This window comes from Rutilus rutilus, assembly GCF_951802725.1.
Source record: "Rutilus rutilus genome assembly, chromosome: 10".
Lineage (NCBI taxonomy): Eukaryota > Metazoa > Chordata > Actinopteri > Cypriniformes > Leuciscidae > Rutilus > Rutilus rutilus.
Genome location: NC_140215.1, coordinates 12,472,289 through 12,494,176, shown reverse-complemented (window position 1 = coordinate 12,494,176; position 21,888 = coordinate 12,472,289). Strand labels below are relative to the sequence as shown.

At 37.2% G+C, this 21,888-nt stretch overlaps 2 protein-coding genes across 4 annotated transcripts; both read left to right on the top strand.

The window, feature by feature from the left end:
- Positions 1-819: 819 nt before the first annotated feature.
- med14 (mediator complex subunit 14) lies at positions 820-18,132 on the top strand. Of its 2 annotated transcripts, XM_084420949.1 has the most exons (30): positions 820-1,206; positions 1,737-1,763; positions 2,139-2,244; positions 2,326-2,499; positions 2,578-2,707; positions 2,876-3,004; positions 3,648-3,755; positions 4,848-4,980; positions 5,058-5,208; positions 6,267-6,378; positions 6,655-6,780; positions 6,859-6,937; positions 7,017-7,176; positions 7,273-7,467; positions 8,395-8,529; positions 8,634-8,710; positions 9,224-9,384; positions 9,469-9,615; positions 10,189-10,280; positions 10,388-10,540; positions 10,761-11,030; positions 11,392-11,608; positions 11,973-12,098; positions 13,222-13,404; positions 14,231-14,457; positions 14,573-14,752; positions 15,953-16,060; positions 16,809-16,934; positions 17,137-17,326; positions 17,484-18,132. In XM_084420949.1, the coding sequence occupies exons 1-30, from the start codon at positions 1,037-1,039 to the stop codon at positions 17,555-17,557; spliced, it is 4,266 nt and encodes a 1,421-aa protein (XP_084277075.1). In that variant the 5' UTR covers positions 820-1,036; the 3' UTR covers positions 17,558-18,132. The 2 variants fall into 2 exon arrangements, with proteins under 2 accessions (XP_084277075.1, XP_084277076.1); XM_084420950.1 differs by lacking the exon at positions 11,973-12,098.
- Positions 18,133-18,839: 707 nt separating this feature from the next.
- Positions 18,840-21,080, top strand: LOC311298207 (uncharacterized protein). 2 transcript variants are annotated; one of them, XM_084420948.1, is made up of 8 exons: positions 18,840-19,155; positions 19,263-19,381; positions 19,458-19,518; positions 19,610-19,677; positions 19,768-19,870; positions 20,426-20,544; positions 20,655-20,800; positions 20,878-21,080. In XM_084420948.1, the coding sequence occupies exons 1-8, from the start codon at positions 19,092-19,094 to the stop codon at positions 20,936-20,938; spliced, it is 741 nt and encodes a 246-aa protein (XP_084277074.1). In that variant the 5' UTR covers positions 18,840-19,091; the 3' UTR covers positions 20,939-21,080. The 2 variants fall into 2 exon arrangements, with proteins under 2 accessions (XP_084277074.1, XP_084277073.1); XM_084420947.1 differs by having other exon boundaries at positions 18,959-19,155; positions 19,455-19,518.
- Positions 21,081-21,888: the final 808 nt, after the last annotated feature.

Sequence of the window (21,888 nt, the reverse complement as noted above, 5' to 3'; positions counted from 1 at the left end):
AATGTTGGAAATCATGTTCCAAATAATCTTTGCATTTAATCGACCGACTGCTGATCGACCAGCAAATGATTGGATGGTTGAAAAGCTATAAACATATTAGGCTAAGACCAAACCTGTTAGAAATATTATTATATTCGTTTTTTTTTTTTAATTAATAATAGGCTATAATAAATATAATGCTTTGGCCCATACCCAATATTATTTATTTAGTAATGAACTGCACTTTGTGCGTCAGTAACCAATAGGCTACAATTGCATGCAAATATCCCACACAAAACATTTAAAACATTTGAATAAATGTAGTTTGTGTTTATAATATCATTATTTTGGCAAAGTGTTTCATCCATATTTTTTTTTCTCAAATCACCCCTCTAGAATATTTAGAAAGGAATTAAGTTTTCAGAAGTCAAAATGAAAAATTAAAAGCACTGAAGTTGTTTGATTTGTTAGTAAAAAACAAAAACAAAAACAACATACACTTAATAAAATTAATTCATTTTATTTTGTCATGCTTGCTGTATTAAAATAAAAAATACAATTACATTCCAAAACGGATATTCTTTTTGTCAGTTTGCTTTGGCAAAATAAAGGTCCCCATGCTCTCCTATTTCAAGAAGCTAATGTTACTTAAAATGTTTTTGGACTCCTTAGATAGACGAAATGTATTTTTTTTTAAATTAAGTTATTGTTCCATTTGTATTTACTGTGAAAGACATAAAGAGAAATAAAAACAAATGTAATCCTTTTAAAAGTCACGTTTTTGGCTTTCAGACTTTTATTTTAAATAATTTATCCAGCGCCATTTAGGAAAGAAGAGTTTTGTTTCCTGCTTCAGCTCCGGTGGGTGATGGCGGAGCTCCATCTCTCCACATCTTACAGGCTCATTTCTTCTTTTCTCCATGGGTTGAGATCGTTTCAGCAGGATATAAACATTAGGACGTACGCGTAAAAATATTCTCTCGGCCTAGTTTGCGGTAAACGCGAGTAAAAGAAAGGGTCGGACCCGTAACCATACATTGCTCCCGCTGTATTTAAAATGGCTCCAGTTCAGATCGGTTCGGACGGGCAGCTGGTCCCCGCCGGGGGTCCGACCTCAACCCCGCAGCCTCCGCCGGGAGCCCCGGCCACTCAAGGAGTTCGACTGAGCGTCCTGATCGAGTTTCTACTGCAGCGAACCTACCATGAAATCACTCTGTTGGCTGAGCTGTGAGTTCATGAGAGAGAGGCTGGTTGTTTTGAATGGTCATTAGTCAGGCATGGATAAATAAAGTTAGATTTAGTTTAGCGTTGGTCCATATGTTTACTTTACAACAGTCTTGCATGTAAATTGGTAGTAAATAATATGGAAGTGCTGCTGGCATTCTATTACTGACACATATGTGACTTCTTATTTGGTTAACCATGGCAAAGTGATATAATATATTTTAACATGAAGCTAGTATATTTGACTTTGGCTCCAGAAGTTACTCTCTGCTTTTTGCAGCCTAAGTTAGATGAATTTGAAATATGGCAGGTGACCCAGGCATGAACTTTTATCTTGTAATATTCTGTTGGTATATTGCCATCCCAGTATATTACATTGCTTTAATCAGAGCAGCAATGTAGATTTGCACACTTTTATTTTTGTTCTGAGGCAAAGGATCTTTGTTATTTCTCCGAAGTTGTCTAGATGTAAGATATAAAATGCTTTGTGCTGTCATTTGATATTTTTAACCATATCTTTATGATTTTCACAGACTTCCACGAAAAACAGACATGGAAAGGTAAGATATTCTCCAATAAACATTATTGTAATATTGGTTACATCAGGGGTTTTCAATCTATAACCCTCTTGCAACTAGGGGAGGGAGTTTAGAGAAAAACAGTGTCAAAATAAAAAAAAAAATAATAAAAAATAAGATTAAGACAAGTAACAATTAGATACAAATAAATAAATTAATATAAATTATTAAAGAAAATACATAAATATTAAATAATACATCTAACAATACTGTACTATGAGTAGAAAAAAGCTGGGTCTTTATACAATAAACTATATCTATATGATCTATATTCTGTCTATTCTGTCTTTGATCGAAAACCCCTGGCGTACATTATGCATGCATATAAACGTTACTGATTTAACCTGTCTCTTACAGGAAAATTGAAATTGTTCAGTTTGCCAGTCGGACACGGCAGCTCTTTGTACGTCTGCTTGCTCTTGTGAAATGGGCAAGTAATGCCGGGAAGGTGGAGAAATGTGCGGTACGTGATTTATTTCCCACCTCCAATCTGAGTTATTTTCACTCTTGTTTATGTAGTATTCATTCTTAGCTCTGTTTACAGATGATCTCCTCATTTCTGGATCAACAAGCATATTTATTTGTTGACACGGCTGACCGACTGGCATCACTGGCCAGGGACGCATTGGTACATGCGCGTTTGCCTAGTTTTGCCATCCCTTTTGCCATTGATGTACTAACCACCGGGTCTTATCCGCGTCTGCCCACATGCATCCGAGTGAGTAGTCAAACGTAGTGTTTAGCAGCATCTAAGTGGATGTAGAGAACCGGAAATAATGGGATTATTTGTTTTCAGGACAAAATTATTCCTCCTGACCCTATAACCAAAACAGAGAAGCAGACCACACTAAATCAGCTGAATCAAATCCTGAGACACCGACTAGTCACCACTGACTTGCCCCCACAGCTGGCCAACTTAACTGTGGGTAAGTTCCAACTTCTACACATCTACAGGGAAAGACTTATTCTGCACTGTAATAAGTAGGTTATATATTTCCAAACATTTTTTTATCCATACATTTTTATCCTTTCGCTGTGTTTTGTTCTCACAACATATGATCTTACTTGTTTTTATGAACTCTTTGCATGTCAAGCCAACGGGCGAGTGAAGTTTCGAGTTGAGGGAGAATTTGAAGCCACACTGACAGTGATGGGGGACGATCCTGATATCCCTTGGAGACTTCTTAAACTGGAGATTCTAGTTGAAGACAAGGAAACTGGAGGTAATACGTTCTCAATGTGTAGGCTAATAAGGCATCAGAAATAAGATATCATGCAACCCATCTGAATGTAAATTTTTCACAACTTTTTTATATAAATATATTTTTACTGTACAGTTCAAATGTTTGGGGTTGGTAAAGTTGTTTTTAATGTTTTTTTAAAAGTCTCCTTTATGCTCACCAATAATTATAGAATAATATTCTGTAATATTGTGAAATGTTATTACAATTTTAAATAGATTTTTTTAGTATATAAAACGTAATTGATTTCTGTGACAACAGCTGTATTTTCAGCATCCATTACTCCAGTCTTCAGTGTCACATGATCCTTTAGAAATCATTCTAATATGCTGATTTGGTGCTCAAGTAACATTTCTTATCAGCAGTTGTGCTGCTTAATATTTTTGTTGAAACCGTGATAAAAAAAAAAAATTCTGGATGCTTTGATCCATAGAAAGTTTAAAAGAACAGCATTTATTTGAAACAAATCTTTTATAAGAAGCTAAAAGTCTTTACTGTCACTTTTGATCAAATTAATGCATTTTTGCTAAATAAAAATATTATTTCTTTAAAACTTTTGAACCAGAGTGTGTATTTATGTTCATAACTTATTTATTAATAACATCTCTATATGTTATTTATTTAGATGGACGGGCATTGGTTCACAGCATGCAGGTTAATTATATCCATGAATTGGTACAGTCCCGCCTGTTTGGAGATGACAAGCCTCTTCAGGACATGTACAGCTGCCTCCGTATCCTTTCAGCTCAAGACTTAAGATTGTTGTGTTTTAGTAGAGCATTTGTTTGGTTGCTTAAAGGGTTACTTTACCACCTGCAAAATGGGCTTTCAATAAAACGTGGCTGCTTATGCAGTAAAAAAAAAGAGAAAGAAATCTGTGCTACCCGACCATAGAAAACAGAGAAAAAATACTTATTTCTCCCAGTCTGCTATGGCTACGCTCAACCGGAGTCAAAAAGTGCCGTTCTTTAGTAGGAAATACTCCGCAAACTTTGTAGTCATAATAGCATCAACTAGTATTGTTCCCAGGTGCAAGAATTAAAAAATGGCCTATCACTTGAAGCAAAAAAAACAACATTTTTCTGTCCTTTTAAATGTCTGTGTTAAAATGTAGTATATACAGCATAGGCGTGGGGTCTTCCTTCCTTTTTAATTTGTAGCTGCTGTCCGAATGGCAGCTTCGTAAATTTGTTTGCAATCAAATATTCAATATCTCTACTCTCCATGCTTAGTTGGTACATCAGTGGTAGCAGTTCAGACTATCATCACGTAATTTTCATCTCAAAAACTCAATGGTTATTGGCAAAAATTTCTAAGTCTCTGGTGATGGATTTGCCCCTCCCCTTCTTGATCCCCTTAGACTCACCTTAGCACAGTTTTCCAAACGTTTGTAATTACATCGGCAGATAAGGCACTTTCGGGGAAGAACTCGGTGGTTACACTTACCGTGGTGAAATTACAAACAAGAAATACACATTCTGAAACATGAAATTAAATGAATAACTGGGAATTTTTATTAACATCAAATCGTCCTTCTCCCATTTTTACCTCTAAAATTTGGGTTGGCTTTGCCTCCCCTGATGAGCCACCACTGGAGTTAAAGACCACTGTTTTCTTAATAACCCTCTGTTGATCCAACATTTCGTGGCCTAGATACAAAAATGCGTAAGTATAATTCGTTTTCATGAAAGCCCTGAAGCTGTCAAAAGTCTACCGGATGACGCGTTTAGCGGAAATGTATAGCTTGGTGAAAATGTATAGCTTTTGTTTTACCTGCCCAGACGAAGTGTTAAATCAAAAAGGTTTCCTTGATGACTTGTATCAGACTCGTTTTGCCTATCACTACAGCTGGAGGTGTTGCATTCGCAGACTCTGATGTTGATCAGAGAGCGATGGGGTGATCTAGTGCAGGTGGAGCGCTATTTCCCTGCCAAGTGCCTCACGTTGTCAGTCTGGAAGTAAGTTTCAAAATTCACTACAGAGTTTTTGTCATTTTACTCGTTTGTTTTTGCATCTCTTGATTTTTGCCTTGCAGTCAACAGGTCCTGGGTAGAAAGACTGGCACAGCACCTGTGCACAAGGTCACCATTAAAATTGATGAGACGGATGGTTCCAAGCCATTACAGATTTCCCATGAGCCTCCACTGCCTGCCTGTGATTCCAGATTAATGGAAAGAGCCATGAAGGTGAGTGTCACTGGTTAAACTAATATCCTTTTTATAAATATATTTATTAATATATATATATATATATATATATATATATAATGATATTCATAGTAGGGCTGGAATGACGCATCGACATAGTTTACGTCGATCACGCTCTATTTTAATCCCTAATCCACATGTTTCACACAAAACAAAACTCTAGAGCAGATGCTAATAGAGCTAGCTAATGGCTAGTATGGCAGCGCCGCTTAATACGAGCCTACACATTTTCAGGGCCCACAACCACATTCGGCGACAGTATCAAAAATGGCAATATCCATAACATTGGGAAGTTTTATCACAATTGACAGCTTATTAAATTAATGAGTCTAATCAAGGTGTGAGTTCATCCATAAGATATTTGAAAAAACAAACAAGGATTTTAACCGAGTGCAGAGAGTATGTTTGAGCCTCGCAGCTCGCACACACTGTAGCTCTGGTGGATCTACAGATGAATGCTTAATTTCTTCATTCAATCATTTCTTCGTCTCCGTGAGTAAACTAAACCCTTTATGTTTGTACAGTTCACTGTGGCTCTCACATTATATGACCTGGCAGACAAATAGTTCCAATGTGGTTGTGAGTCCTGAAAATGTGTTGTTGTCACTCGCGTAAAAATAAAATGCTGTATTAACGCAACCGTATTGTTGGCGGTTAACCATACCATAACCATACCTAAGCCATGTTATCCATTAGCATCTGCTCTTGAGTTAAGTTATGTGTGAAACATAAGATTAGGGATGAACATAAACAGTGTGTAATCGAATTGACGACTGAAAATTCAGCGCTTTACAATCACAGAAATAATTTTTTTTTTTTTTAAATGTATTAAAATAGTAAACAGTTATTTAAAAGAGTAATATCTCTCAATATTACTGTTTTTGCTGAATATTTAAACAAATAATGCAGCCTTGAGCATTGGAGACTTCTTTCAAAAACATGTTTTTTTTACCAAACTCAAACTTTGTAAAGTTTGTGTATAATAACAGTAATGAGGATAAAAGCTTAATAGGGCTGTTTGTGGGCTGTTCTTTCAGATCGATCATCTCTCTGTGGAAAAGCTTTTGATCGATAGTGTGCATGCCCGCTCGCATCAGAAACTGCAAGAACTCAAAGCCATCCTGAAAAGTAGCAACCCTAGTGATAACTGTGAGTATTTTACAGCACAGAGATCTTCACCCTGCTTTGATTTACCAGAGGCTGTGCTTTATTGTGTAGGGAAGCAAATATCTAAATTAATATCAATTTTCATACTGTTAATACTGATAATAAAATAATGTTCTTTTTTTTTTTAAATCTGCCATCTTTCAACTAGAAATCAGTCCCTGACATGGAAAGGTTAATAGTTATAAAACAGATGAAGGTTAGATCTATTATAAGTTATGCATGCATAACGCACATGTGCATTGTGTTTCTATTTTTCAGCTTTCATAGAGACTGCACTGCCCACACTAGTAATACCAATACTGGAGCCCTGCGGGCGATCTGAGTGCCTCCACATATTTGTCGATTTGCATTCGGGAATGTTTCAGCCAATGCTCTACGGAGTCGGTTAGTCGCATATCTATTGGATTCAGCCCACATCTGATCATTTGAACTACTTAACCTACCTTGCTGGTTTCTTTCCAGATCAGTCCATGTTGGACGAAATTGAAAAGAGTATCAACGATGACATGAAGCGCATCGTCACCTGGTTACAACAGCTAAAGTAATCAGTCAAGCTACCTGTTCTAAGTGCGTTTCATATTATGACAGTGGCTGTTGTTAATCTATTATGTTTTGAACAGATTCTGGTTGGGCGAGCAGAGATGTCGACAGTCTGTGAAACATCTTCCCACGCTGTGTGCAGACACTCTCCATCTATCTAACTTAACCACGCATCCTGTGGGCAACCTGTCAAAACATCGCCTCTTCATCAAACTCACCCGCCTCCCACAATACTATATTGTAAATACATATATATTTTATTTACTTATCTCACCGATAAAGATTTTTGTACATTTATGTAAATAAACATTTTAATTAACTCTCGTCTTTACTCAGGTGGTCGAGATGTTTGATGTGTCCAGCAATTCGACAGAGCTTCAGTATAAGTACTACTTCCTGTCTGTGAGTCAGATGGAGAGTGAGGATGGGCTGCCTGCTGCTCAGCTGCTACAACAGTTTAAGCCCAACCTCGAGGAGCTTGTGCAGGACATTTCATCTGGTCGAATGACTCGTCCTGGGTCCAAGAGGAAGGTGGGATACTCAACGAAATATTCTGAACTGAATACTTAATGCAGAACCTAAAATATTTCGTATCTTTTTCTTTAACATCTTAAACCACTTTGTGTTGTATTTAAAGAGGTGAGGCGGGTGCACCTTTAAAGTCGGCATGAAATGGAAATTCACCCTACCTATATTCTAAAGGCATGTTATTGATCTTATTGTCAACAATTCATACATGCATGTTTCATTTTTGAAAAAAAATAAAATAATGTTTTGACCTTGTAATTTTAAATTAAATGATCATAATTCGATCTTCCGGTTAAAGGCACACTATGCAAGATTTGTACCTTAATATAACAGCTTCAAAATCATTTCGATGGTAAACGAACTTGTAGTAGGGCGAATCATCATCCCGATAGCAAAGCAGCAGGTGGACGCCACTGGCAAAACCAGCAATGCAAGTTTGAGAGGTGGCGCCCCGACAAATCTCGCGAGAATCACGACTTGCTTTACGGCACGACGTCACATACATCAACAACATATGAAGCAGCCTCTATGGAAGACACTAGCACGCATTTCAGACGTGAATCATGGCAGTCGACAAAGAAAGCGCGGTCGAAAGAGTGCAGAGACGGCTCTGCGTGAGTGGTATTTACGACGGTGACGTTAAATACACGTACTCCACAGCGACTCTAGGGGTCGCTGTTTGAGAAAAACGGAAACTGCGTAGTGTAACTTGGAGACTTGCCGGACTTCTCCAATCATTTAGTCCGCTTAAACCACTCTCTTACGATAATCTGCAAGCTTGCATTCAGATCTGCCTCCATTCAATCAACAACCGATTGTCCCTGCCCCTAAGATGTATGTCCCAATACACAAAAAAAAAAGTTACTGTCTATTGTGTTGTTCAGTTTTATATTGTATGTAATTCATATTCTTGTTTTTGTCACTACATAGTTGTCTGGAGAGCAAAGTGCCATTGAACCGAAGAAACCCAAGAGGTCAGGAGAAATGTGTGCCTTCAATAAGGAGCTTGCCCACCTGGTGGCTATGTGTGACACTAACATGCCCCTCATCGGATTACGCTGTGAGGTACTGTATATCCTTTAGATGGCGATGGCAGTTTTGTATTATCTGAAGCTATTTCTCATAAACGTCACATTTTGTGTTTACTGAATGGTCTTTTACTCTCGCAGTTGTCGAATATGGAGATTCCTCATCAGGGAGTTCAGGTCGAAGGAGACGGTTGTAGCCACGCTATACGTATTCTGAAGTAAGATTTGTATTTGGCTGTCAGTTCACCGTCTCTGAAGTTAATAAACCAGACTGGCACATGTGGTAGATGTGCATATAGGTCTTTGTCCCATGTACACTGCCATTCAGAAGTTTGGAGTTGGTATGATTTTTGTTTTGTAAAGAAATCAATACTTGTATTCAAAGGATGCATTAAATTGATTACAAGTTACAGAAAATACATTTATAATGTTACAAAATATTTATATTTCAAGTAAATGCTGTTCTTTTGAACTTTATATTAAGCAAGGGATCCTGACCCTTTTTTTTTATCACTGTTTCCATAAAAATATTAAAAACAGCACAACTGTTTTCAACATTGATAATAACAATAATAAATGTTTCTTGAGTGGCAAATCAGCATATTAGAATGATTTCTGAAGTAATGGCTGCTGTAAATTTAGATTTCCATCACAAGTGACTTTACTGATAAAAATTGACTGACCCCAAACTTATGAGGAGTTGTGTACTAATTGCTTTCCTCCTTTCTCAGAATTCCACCTTGTAAGGGAGTGAGTGAGGAAACGAGAAAAACTCTGGAGCGTTCCCTGCTGGACTGCACGTTCAGACTACAGGGCCGCAATAATCGCACCTGGGTGGCAGAATTGGTTTTCTCCAGTTGCCCACTAAACGGCACATCCAACAAAGAGCAAGGTAAAGAGAGGTCTTTGTTTGGTAACGGCTTTCAAACAATACAGTGATGTGTAAGTGATCACAATATTTTCTATTTCAATTCAGCTTCCATGCGGCATGTCTACCTGACGTATGAGAATCCCCTATCAGAGCCAGTAGGTGGCAGGAAAGTGGTGGAGATGTTCTTGAATGATTGGAACAGCGTTAGTCAGCTTTATGAATGTGTGCTGGAGTTCTCACGCTCTTTACCTGGTATGTAACTAACTGTTCCAATCAGGAAAATCACTAGTAGTTTTTGTCATAACCAGCTATAACGTGTATTCCTTTTATGTCATAGTACATGTATTTGCTTTACTTTGATAATTGACTATTGTTTTATAATTTAGCTGACAAAGTGGTAATTTTGTATTGATTGAGACATTGACCTGCACTACCTTTCAAAAGTTTGGGGGCAGTAAGATTTTTTTTTTCCACAAAAAGGTACTAAGCAGCACAACTGTTTTCAGCATTGATAATAATACAAAAAATTCTTGAGCAAATAAGGATATTAGACTGATTTCTGAAGGATTATGTGACACTGGATACATTTACATGGACACATTTACTGATTGATGAATCAGTTATTTACATTTAAAAAAAATATTCCACATTGCTTTTTCACTGTTTTTAGCAAATAAAGCCTTTGTAAGCATAAGAGACTTATTTCATAAACATTAAAAAAAAAATCTCACCATCTCCAAACTTTTGAACAGTAAAGTAGGTATGGGAAAATACATGATGACTTGAATTGCTTAAAATTAAAAATGAATTTTCTACATTTTCCAGAGATGCCCTCATATTTGAGCCTTTTCTCAGAGATACGACTGTATAATTATCGGAAGCTGGTTCTATGTTATGGCAGTACCAAAGGCAGCTCGGTAAAAACCTTCTCAACTTGTTCAAATGCATGTTGAGTCTTTATTTTATGATTTAGTTTAAATCAGACTTGTTTTATTTACTTCAAGATCCACCCTGTTTCTTTTAGGTGACGATACAGTGGAATTCAGCAACCCAACGTTTCCATCTGGCCCTGGGGACTGTTGGGCCTAATTCAGGCTGTAGCAACTGTCACAACATAATTCTCCACCAACTTCAAGAGATGTTCAACAAGACACCCAATGTAGTACAACTTCTACAGGTATCTAGAGCCTTGGGACCATAAAGCTTTATGTAGTTTATTTACTTACTAAAATCTAAGCAGTCACTGGTCGATGACCCATAATTTGTAGTTTTATTAATTATGTTGGTAAATATAAATATGCTATCGGTATGTTTTCAAAACTAAATTAACTGACCAATTTGAAGTGCTATTTATTAGTAGCTGCTGGTAATATTTTCACATACTTGTCTGTTCTTAGATCCTCTCAGACACTCTTGCTCCTCTAAATGCCATCAACAAGCTACCCACAGTGCCTATGTTGGGACTCACCCAAAGGACCAATACAGCGTACCAGTGCTTCTCCATTCTGCCCCAGTCACCAACTCACATCCGACTGGCCTTCCGCAACATGTACTGCATCGACATCTACTGCCGTAGCAGAGGTGTGGTTGCTATCCGTGACGGGGCCTACAGTCTGTTTGACAACACCAAGATAGTTGAAGGTTTCTACCCTGCCCCTGGACTGAAGGTGGGTGGAGCAAATCATGTTATTAAATTGATAGTCCACCCAAAAAATTCTGTCTTCATATACTCACCCTCATTTCTTTCTTTTTTCTGCACACAAAATAATATATTTTGAAGACTGTTGGTAACCAAAAATGTTTTTGTTCCTGCAATTGAAGTCAATGGGAACCTAAACTATTTGGTGACCAACATTCTTGAAAATGTCTTTTCTGTTCTGCTGAAAAAAAAACTCGTACATGTTTGGAACTACCTGAGAATGAGTAAATGACATAATTTAATTTATGGGTGCATTATCCCTTTATCCAGTTGAGGACTTGTAGAGGCGTGCATGGGCGTAATTGTCACTCTTCCATTATTTTCCACAGACGTTCTTGAACATGTTTGTGGATAGTAATCAGGACGCACGCAGACGCTCAGTCAATGAGGATGACAATCCTCCGTCCCCGATAAGCATGGATGACACCTTCATGCCCCATACCCAGACACAGCCTCCAGGCAGAGGGGTGTACCCACCCCTCACATCGCCCCCCAACCCTTACCACGTGCCTCCCTCACCTTCCATGATGACAACGCAGTCTCCAGGTATATATGTGTGTCTTTTCTCGTGTCAAATTCTGTCAATTTGCTGTCTGTGCCGTGCTGGTCATGCCACCATGGATTTGGGGAATCAAAAGGAGAGGAAACATTTTCTCATTGGTGTCCCACTCATTGCAAAACCGTCCCTCGAGCTCTTCTTGTCTGTGGACATGCATGCTTTTATTGGTCAGTCTGTGCTTTATGACACCATCACCGTGCATCATGGTAGAGAAGCATGCCCACAGTCATAGACATGTCCACCCATCTCCATTCGGGGCCTGCAGCTCCTGTCACGCTTTAGCTGCAGCGTATGTGAAAGGGAACTCTTGTCAGATGTTGATAAGGCCACTGATTGGTTAATTTTGTGCAGGGAACATCCACGCAGCCAATTCCCCTAGTGGAGCTCTGCGGGCCCCTTCTCCCTTTGGGCCCATCCCTTCTCCCTCCTCTCTGGGCATTTCTATGGGGCAGACCTCCAACTTTGCCAGCCCACATGGTAAGTGTATGGAAGGTCTGGATCTAGGGCTTTGTTGATTAGCCTTCCTCCTTACCTCTGCGGTCCAGGGCTTTCAATCTTTGATGGGCTGGTGAAAGACTTCTGATTTGTTGCTACCACTCGACCTTCCACATGGAGGATTTAGTTTGCTTAAATGAGCACTTTCTTGATACATCTTTCTGCTGATTATTTCCTGCTTCTTTCTGTTTTTTGACTGGTGGGACTGGGAAGACAAAACATCTGATTTCCAAATCATATTCTATACATACATATATATATATATATATATATATATATATATATATATATATATATATATATAGCCTGATTGATTGGGTGACTTCTTTAAAAAAAAAAAAATTATTTGTAATTTTTAATAAATGTTTTATAATATTTGTACACTTCCAGTCAAGTTTGGGGTCTGTAAGATTTGTTTAAAGAATTATCTAATGCTCACCAAGGCTGTATTTATTTGGTAAAAAATACAGTAAAAACGGTAATATTGTGAAAATATTATTACAATTAAAAATATTTATTTATTTTAATATCAGTTTTTTTCCTGTGATGACAAATTTTTGTGGAAACTACAATACATTTTTTCAGGATTCTCAGATAAATAGAAAGTTTAAAAGAACAACATTTATTTGAAATAGAAATATTTTGTAACATTGTAAAAGTCTTTACTGTCACTTTTGATCAATTTAACGCACACACTGACCCCAACCTTTTGAATGATAGTGTATTTTTTTTGTAAATTAGGGCTGGGTATTGTCTACTACCTCAAATTAGTCGCAATATGCCACTATGCAATACATTTTGATGTGTCAGAATGTCATAAATGGTCTGCTGTTGAAACTGTGAAAGAAAGTGAATCAGCTGCATTCGTTTTTGCCTTGTTCGCATCATTGTATGGTGCTTCATAGAAGCATCTCTGATTTCACAGAGAAATACTGGTTTCAGAGTTCCCCCTATTCAGTAGGGATGTGGATTTTTGGGGGCTGTGTGGAGCACCGTTACTGCTCTGGACTAAAAATCACGGTCTACATTGTCGATGGAAATCGCTACCCACCTCAAGATGTTGAATTATGGTCCAAATCCTTTTCTTTTCTTTTTTTTTTTGCAGGAACTCTTGACCCCAGTTCACCATACACAATTTTGTCCACCAGCCCAAGAGTTGCCCCCTGGCCAGGTTCCCCGCAGGTTTCTGGACCCTCTCCCGGTGCACGAATCACTGGCATGTCACCAGGCAACCCTTCTTTGCACTCACCCATTCCAGACCCATCCCACTCCCCTCGAGCTGGTACCAGTAAGTCCATAGAGATAGATCTGTCACATCAAAACATGTTTTAAAGCCAGCATTTTACTTAATATTTATGCATACACTACCATTCAAAAGTTTGGAGACCGAAATATTTTTTTTAAAGAAATTAAATGGATAGTTCACCCAAAAATGAAAATTGTCGTCATTTACTCACCTTTAAGTTGTTTCAAACTTGAATAAATGTCTTTCTTCTGCTGGACACAAAAGAAGATATTTTGTAGAATATGGGTAACTAAACAGTTGATTGACTTCCACAGTATTAAAAAAAAAAATTCTTCAAAATATCTTCTTTTGTGTTTAGCAGAAGAAAGAAATTCAAACTATCCCTTTATTACTTTTTTTATTCAGCAAAGACATATTAACTTGTGACAGTAAAGACATTTTATAATGTTAAAAAAATTTTTTATCATGATTCCCACAGAAATATTAAGCAGCACAACTGTTTTCAACATGGATAAGAAATTATAATGATGATGCATTTTTTTTTTCTTTTTTTTTTTCCGCAGTTTAAATTTTTCAATTGCTTAATTGTCTTGAATTATGCTACAATGCAAAATATCTTAATGGTTTTAAAATTAGACTGTTAATTTCTTATGAAAGAGAGAATTCTTATGATTTTTTTTGTTTGTTTTACTTTTTATTCTGGGGTAAAATATTACCTAGACATTTCCCTGACAGTGTATGTGAGATTAACCCAATAATTACTATTATTCACTAGGTTTGATGTAAATTAAAATAATTTAAATTCATTTACATTTGAGTATTTCTTCAAACAATATGCAGTAGCTGATATCACGCTGTGTGTGTGCAGGTTCACAGGCAATGCCCCCTCCTCGAAAACTGCCACAACGGTCCTGGGCCGCTTCTATTCCAACCATCCTCACCCACAGCAAACTACATGTGCTGCTTCTGCCTTCACCCATGCCGTGCCCGGTGCCAGGGCTTGCGGGTAGCTACCTGTGCTCACCTCTCGAGCGCTTCCTTGGCTCTGTCATCATGAGGCGACACCTACAGAGAATCATCCAGATAGAACCCAACGTGAGTCAGAAACCGTTAACATATTGCTATTATCACCACATCATTTGACACATCAGAATGTTGATTCTGCTTGTATAGTCTATTTGAATTACACATGACTACTTTCTCTTTGCAGCTTACTATTGTGAACTCCAATGAACCAGGTGTCATCATGTTTAAGACGGACGTGCTTAAATGTAGAGTGGCACTCAACCCCAAATCCTACCAGACTCTGCAGCTAAAAGTCACACCAGAAAACACTGGACCCTGGTCGCAGGAGGAGCTGCAGGTCCTGGAGAAGTTCTTTGAGACCAGGGTAGGAAATGAACTCATTGCATCAACTAACTAACTATCATTTGATGTGATGTTCAGTGAAGCTCAAATTTCCTCTTTTTCATTACGTTTTGGAAAGTGGCAGCAGACAGAATTGCAATCTTTTTGTTTGAGTGCCCTGATGAGCTTATTTTGACACCAAATTGCTCAACCAATGTCACGAGTTTGGAAATACCTGCTTAAAGAAGCAGTATGTTATTTCTCAAGGTCGTTGCTGGATATTGTTGATGAAACCAACCCAAACAAACACACCCCTCTCTTCATTTCTCCACCTCTAAAGCTCACCCTCCAATCCTAACCGCCTGCTCAGAGTCGGTCTCGAACCCCGATCGCTGGCATGTGAGGCGGGTGCACTAACAAGGACACTAAACAGTAAACACCATGTTCTCTAGAAGTCATCAGCCTGCACAACTCTCACTAGCTGGCCTCCGTTACACGCAATGCAAGAGTGGATGTCTATTTATCGTAGCAGAAGTACAACAAAGTAATGCTTCAAGAAAAATAAAGCGAAGATGATGAACGAACATCAAGGAAGCATGAAAAATTTACATACAGACACACACACAAGAGTAAATGCAAACAAGAGTTCGCTGTTAGTTGCCCAGCAGCTCCAGACAATGACACTCAAACCCAGTGTTACTCACATATGGAATGGAATCAAAGCAACCTCCGTGTGTTTTCAGGCCTTCCCGCTTAGCTCTCTTCAGCGCTGGAAAGATTTTATAATATTAACGCTGGGCCTAAAGCTCTTTCCTGATCATAACCCTTCATTTTCCAGTGATATTCTTAAGAGCTTTTTTCTTTTGTCATGTCTCTCAGCCATCTCTCTTTCTACAGTCTTTCTTGAAATCTCCCTCTTGCTCGTTCTCTCTCCTCCACCGTCATACAACCCGTCGCCCCCTAATGCTGATTGGCTAGACGTTTGTTGTTGTGTCTGGTTGTCGGTCCAGCCAACTTTTTTTAACCGCTTTTTTCATATATTGCTTACCCCACATTTAACTAGTTTGAAAACACTTATTTTTGCTATTCTGTTTGGTGCAATTACGGGGTTTTTTTTATTTATTTTTTTTAACCTTTTAAAATCAGTTCACTCAGTGTGAAAAGTGAACTGAGCCAAGTGAAATCAAGCCAGGTATTGTCCAGTCATGCAAGTGCAAGTCATTCTCTTTCACTTTCACCTTAGGTTGCAGGACCACCCTTTAAATACAACACACTAAATGCCTTCACAAAGCTGTTGGGAGCTCCTACCAACATACTCCGAGACTGTGTTCGCATCATGAAATTGGAGTTGGTAAGCACATATTGTTTATTTGAAAAAATGTTGTCTTTTTTTGGTGCAAGCATACACTACTTTTCAACAATTTGTGATCAGTACGATTTTTTTTTATTCAGCAAGGAAACATTAAATTGATAAAAATTGACAGTCACTGTCAAAAGTTTTTTACACTGTAAAAAAATAAAAAAATAAATGCTGTTCTTTTGAAATGTTTTAATCCATCAAAGAATCCTGAAAAAATGTATAAGGATTTCCACAAAAATATGAAGCAAAACAACAGTTTTTAACATTCATAATAATAAGAAATGTTTCTTGAGCATGTGACACTAGCCACGTTTACATGAACACTTTATGTTCAGATTCATTAATCGGAATGATTTCATTCTGATTGAAACAAAGTGTTTACATGAATGCTAAATAAAGTGATCGGGTTGATGTGCGCATTTATGGCCTGGTTTCACAAACATGGCTTAGATTAAGCCAGGATTAGGCCTTAGTTCATTAAGGAGATTTAAGTAGCTTTTATAAACGTGCCTTAGAAAAAACACGTTACTGGTGTGTAACTTGAGACAAAACAATGGAACTGAAATATTTTAAGATATGTCAGTGCAAGTTGCTTTCAGTTAAAACGGCTCAAACATGCATTTTAATCTGGGACTAGGTTTAAACCTTGTCTGTGAAACCAGGGGAATATATATAATTTCTTTTCTTTTTTTATCCGACCCCAAACGTAACCCCTAATCGGTTTATCGTTTTCCTCTAGTTCCCAGACCAAGCGGCCCAGCTGAATTGGAATGTGCAGTTTTGTCTGACCATCCCACCCAGCGCTCCTCCCATTGCCCCACCAGGAACCATTGCTGTGGTGCTGAAGACCAAGATGCTCTTCTTTGTAAGTTATTTGAATCACTCCTTCACACTTTCACTATACAACCAATTCTCAATTGATAAAATCAACTCCTGCTCTACTGCTGATCTTTTGAATTATGATTTATTTCCTGGCCATTGTACACCCAGCAGGTCTGTTTGTTCTGCGTTTTGAATTTACTGTTGATTCCTGACATATATTAACTTCAAGAGATGCTCTTCTACAGCTCCAGCTGACCCAAAGGATACCGGTACCCCAGGAGCCCATCAGCATCATAGTGCCCATTGTGTACGACATGGCTACTGGACTGACCCAACAGGCCGATATCCCCCGCCAGCACAGCTCCTCGGGAGCCGCGGCCTTGATGGTCAGCTCCATCCTCAGGAGGTTCAATGAGCACCATCCACCACGATCAGGTTCGCACGTCATTCTAATGTAGATCAGTGCTTTTTGAATGTTTGAATATGCATCTTTTATTTGTTTATTTAATATGAATTTTTAAAACTTAGGTACCGGTACATTTGATATTCCTTCATTCACATTTCAATATTAACTCTAACCTTTTTCTAACAGGGGAGTGCACGATATTTGCAGCAGTTCATGAGCTTATGGCTAATCTCACGCTGAACCCTGGTGGACGGCCATAACTTGGTGTCTCTCAGGAAACTTCTCCAGACTTGTCAGTTAATACATTTATCCCTAACTCTGGGGATATTCAGGTTTTCTGCTGCAGCCAATGGACTCTTCTGAATTGGTGTATCATATTGTCAAAAAAGGGAGCAGAAATATGATGGAACATTTTTTTATTGTATAATGAAGCATGTAAATTAAAAATTGTAACAAAAGCAGGACTCCTTTTTTAAAAAAAATAGCTTGGCGAAGTTCTGCTAACGCATTTATTTTTTTTCGGATGCACTTCTTATGGAAATGATTGTGATAGAAAAAATGTTTAACTACAGCTGTATTTTTTTTATTTGAGACTTTGCAGAAAAATTCTTGTCTTTTTTTGTAATACAAGATATCAGTACTGTGTGAGTATTGATGTTTATCAGCACACTATTTAAAAGTTTATTTTGATTGCATTACTTTGATTTCTTATGTCACTTGAAATAGGAGTGACACACGCCGTGTTTTATTGTAATTCATTGGAATCATGGAAGAGCTCTAAAACATTTTCTTGTCTGTGTTTATTACTATTTAATAAATATCGGAAATAACTCCACCCTTTCATTAACAATTCCTTATTTTTTTTGTTCAAGTTAAATTAAATATATTTAGAAAACAAAATGATGTTATCCTTATGTCACTGCAGAAATTTCTGGCATTTGGGTGTGATTGATATACATCATAATTATGCATTCTTGTGGTTTTTTCAGAATTATAAAATTGTTTATGAAAAAAAAAAATATATATATATATATATATATATATAATTATTAAATATATTATCTTCTGACAAAGATAAATGTAACGCAAAAAGGTAAGTTAAATAATTTACCAGATGGGTTTATCTTCGTCATTTAACTAATGTAGATGACGTTTCATTACATTTATTTAGGAGCCTAGATCTAAAATGATTGAGATATTAACCATGACGGTTAAAAAATGAAGCGGTGCAAAACAATGCTCAAAATACCGGTCACCACCTGGAAAATACCCATTTAAAAAATATTTTTTTAAACCTCAAACGACTGTAATTGGTCCAGCTTGAACAGCGCAAAGAAAGGTTACCGGTTCCTCGTGACAATTCGATAAACGTATACTGCTTCACCAGCGGTCTATATAAATTTAAATCTTCCTAAATAATACAACTGAGAAACATTAAAGCATAACTGAAAATACACAACGTCAAAAAATTTTTTTTTTTTTTTTCGACTCAGCCTGGGCCACTAAGCCCGCCCATTCCGACACTTGTGTCATAAACTGGTTATAGCGACTTTATTCTATTTCTACGGCAGGTTCACAGAACGCCGGCACATTTCTGTGGTTTCTCGTCGTTTTGACCACGCCTTTTATTTACATCTCATGCCGCGGGGTGAATGAATGAACACAATGGAGAGGAGGACCGCTGAAATGCGCCTTTGCAACAAGAGTGACAAACGCCCTTAATGGATAAATAAACGAATAAATTCAGTATTAATCATATAAATCTGTGTCACTGGTGCGATTATTACGGTGACAATGGCAGCTGTGAGTCTGACGGATCCGCTTTGCAAACCTTGTTCTTATCGTTCACATTTCAAAGGTAGCCTAATGCCGATCTCTTCAATAACAGTTGCTTTTTTTTTTTTAATGAAATGATCATCTGATTGAATATGAACACATTCATGCTTTATTTCTCGTTGTTTACAGTTGAAGTGTGTGTGAGGAAGCCCTTGATGCCCATTCACCTGAGCAGTGATCAGGTGGCACTGGAGATGCTGTGTCTCTGCAGCCAGCTGGATCTGTTGATTAGAGCTCAGGTTCATCAGGTGAGACACTTACACTGATGCTGAATATACTTGTGTGTTTCTCTCAACATTCAAACAAGCTAATCTACATTAGCAGTTTCAGGAGAATCTTAAACAGGACTCTAGTCCTGAGGAGTCTGAAAGTTTTAAGAGACATGGTAAGCTTAAGACTATAATGATGACAATAATAACTTTACTGTATTAGTATAATTGCTATCATACAACCTCTGAATCTGGTTGTGTCGATAGGGGCTGAGATAATAAATCAGATGAACCAATGCCTTGAACATTCGTCTGAACCGGTGCTTCAGCTTGAGGTATAGGCTAACTAATCACCAATTAACCATACGTCTTAACTCAGTTATAATTTTTGGATAATGTGTTCCCATTTATTTCCATTTCTTTAGGAACATTTGGAAGTTATGAATTTATTTGCTCTATTTCCTCGAGTGGAAGTTTATATGATACACGGAAGGCCTATTGACATGCTGGAAAAATCTCTTGCAGATGGTGAGACCACAGAAGTAGAATATTTGTCTAGAATGGTAATTATTTTGGAATGCGGTACTGTAACATTCACCACCCAATGGTTGAGACCATACCTGGGTAATAATAATAATAAACTTTATTTGTATTTCACCTTTTATACAAGAAATGCAGCTTATGTTGTTCTACAATAAAAAAGCATTACAATAAGCACCAAGTACTTCACATGAAAAAAAGTACAAATACAATAATTACTATAAAGTAAGATTAAAAATAATATCCATTTCAAGAAAAAAAATAATTAGTTGGCCTATACATAAAATGCATAACAAAAAAAAAAAAATCAGTTTCAGAAAAGTAATTTGCTCGTTTTTAGCATTCTTTTACAAACTGGATTCCTTAATACATGTATACTACATTTATATTAAAATGAACAAACATACATATTTAAAAAGTTCTAGAATCTCACATTTTAAGTGGAGGAAGATTTTATTTATTTACACATATAAAATAGTGTTCTTTAATGAAATGAAGCAAAGCCCAGTAATCAGGTTAATTTCAAATGTTTCTACTTTCCAGCTTATTTTCCTTATATTGGGAGGCTGAACCAGCTGCTGGTTCTCAGTCAGCAGGTAAATGAAGATGTGAAGCATCTGGGGAGTCATAAGTACATCGCACATCAGCTATCAGCAATCTATGTGAGTTTGTTTGACTTCATCTTCATTCACTTAATATTATCTATCCATAAAAAGCATAAAAAAAGTTTGATTCTGTACAACATTCAAATTTTTTTTTGTCTCTGTTACAGCAAGTGCTAAAGTCTTTCAAAGACGTCTTGCCATTATCCATCATAAGAAAGGATATTGAGGCCAATTTCAAGCAGTTGAAAATGTCTCTTTCGAAAGAGGACGGGTCCAAGCTGGATCCTCAGTTGCCAGCACATCTCTTGAGCTGGTGAGAGTGGTTTTGATTCCATTTGTTAGAATCAGAAGAAAGTAATCATGCATAAATAATGGATTTGCTTTTCACAGGGTGTCAGAGTTAACACAAAACATTATATCAACGGTACTGACACTCTCAGAAGAGCTCTGAAAGAGAATCTGTCCCTAACCTCTCCTGACAGCTGGATCCACAGTGCCTCAAGTGGATGGCGAGAAAATGTCACAGAATAAAAAGTGATTCTCTCGAAAAATGATCATTTAGAGTGTCACTTGATTTTGTTCATCTGTATAAGACTGTGGTAATGCTATACCTATCTATTTTTAAGACCTTGAAACATTGTTGTCATAAAGAAAAAAGTTTACATTCTGAGTACCACCACTTATGAGTAATTTATTTCAGCCTTAGATATTTATTTTGCATGGTTTGCACGTGATTTCTGAGTTTTCATACATATAGAGGATTCTTTCTTTAAAAAAATGCAATAATGTTTTTTTATAATGTATCTGTATTCTTGACTGTTGCACATCTTCTTGATCTATGGTGTTTATTATGGAGGGATTATGTTTAAGACTTTTAGTTTTAGACTTTTAGTTTTCAATCTGACCCAATAATCCCTCCATAGTTTTTAGCCCCCAATGGCTCCTTAGAGGCAACTAACCCTAACCTCAAACTTAAACCTACCCATCCCCTCACTGCCTGGAAGACGCCGTTGGGGGCTAAAAACACCAAACACCCATCTTCTTCCCATTGATGAGTGCTAGCAGTGATCATCAGCATTACATGTGTGATTTCATATCTCCACCCTATCTAATGTATAGTGTATAGCCTGGTCATTGTCACAAAATAAACTCAAACAAGGTGATCAGGAGAAGCGGATATGTTGGTTAACAGTAAAAAAAAAAAAAAAAAAAAAGAAATATATATATATATATATATATATATACTATATATAACTTTATTAATAAAATAAGAATATATTTGTTATATATATATAATTGAATCCAGAATGCTGCAGAATCAATCAGCTGTAAATCAAACTAGCTGTGAACCTTCTGAATCTCTTCATTTATTATACTCTACTGTTTTATTACATATTAAAG

What these genes read in the sequence shown, in the direction of transcription:
- med14 (XM_084420949.1), top strand. Translation starts at nt 1,037, where the DNA reads ATGGCTCCAGTTCAGATCGGTTCGGACGGGCAGCTGGTCCCCGCCGGG. An exon ending in CACGCTATACGTATTCTGAA is followed by an intron (nt 8,711 to 9,223) that starts GTAAGATTTGTA and finishes CTCCTTTCTCAG; the next exon opens with AATTCCACCTTGTAAGGGAG. An exon ending in GCACCATCCACCACGATCAG is followed by an intron (nt 17,327 to 17,483) that starts GTTCGCACGTCA and finishes TTTTTCTAACAG; the next exon opens with GGGAGTGCACGATATTTGCA.
- LOC311298207 (XM_084420947.1), top strand. Translation starts at nt 19,092, where the DNA reads ATGGCAGCTGTGAGTCTGACGGATCCGCTTTGCAAACCTTGTTCTTAT. An exon ending in TGAAAGTTTTAAGAGACATG is followed by an intron (nt 19,519 to 19,609) that starts GTAAGCTTAAGA and finishes TTGTGTCGATAG; the next exon opens with GGGCTGAGATAATAAATCAG. An exon ending in AACCGGTGCTTCAGCTTGAG is followed by an intron (nt 19,678 to 19,767) that starts GTATAGGCTAAC and finishes CCATTTCTTTAG; the next exon opens with GAACATTTGGAAGTTATGAA.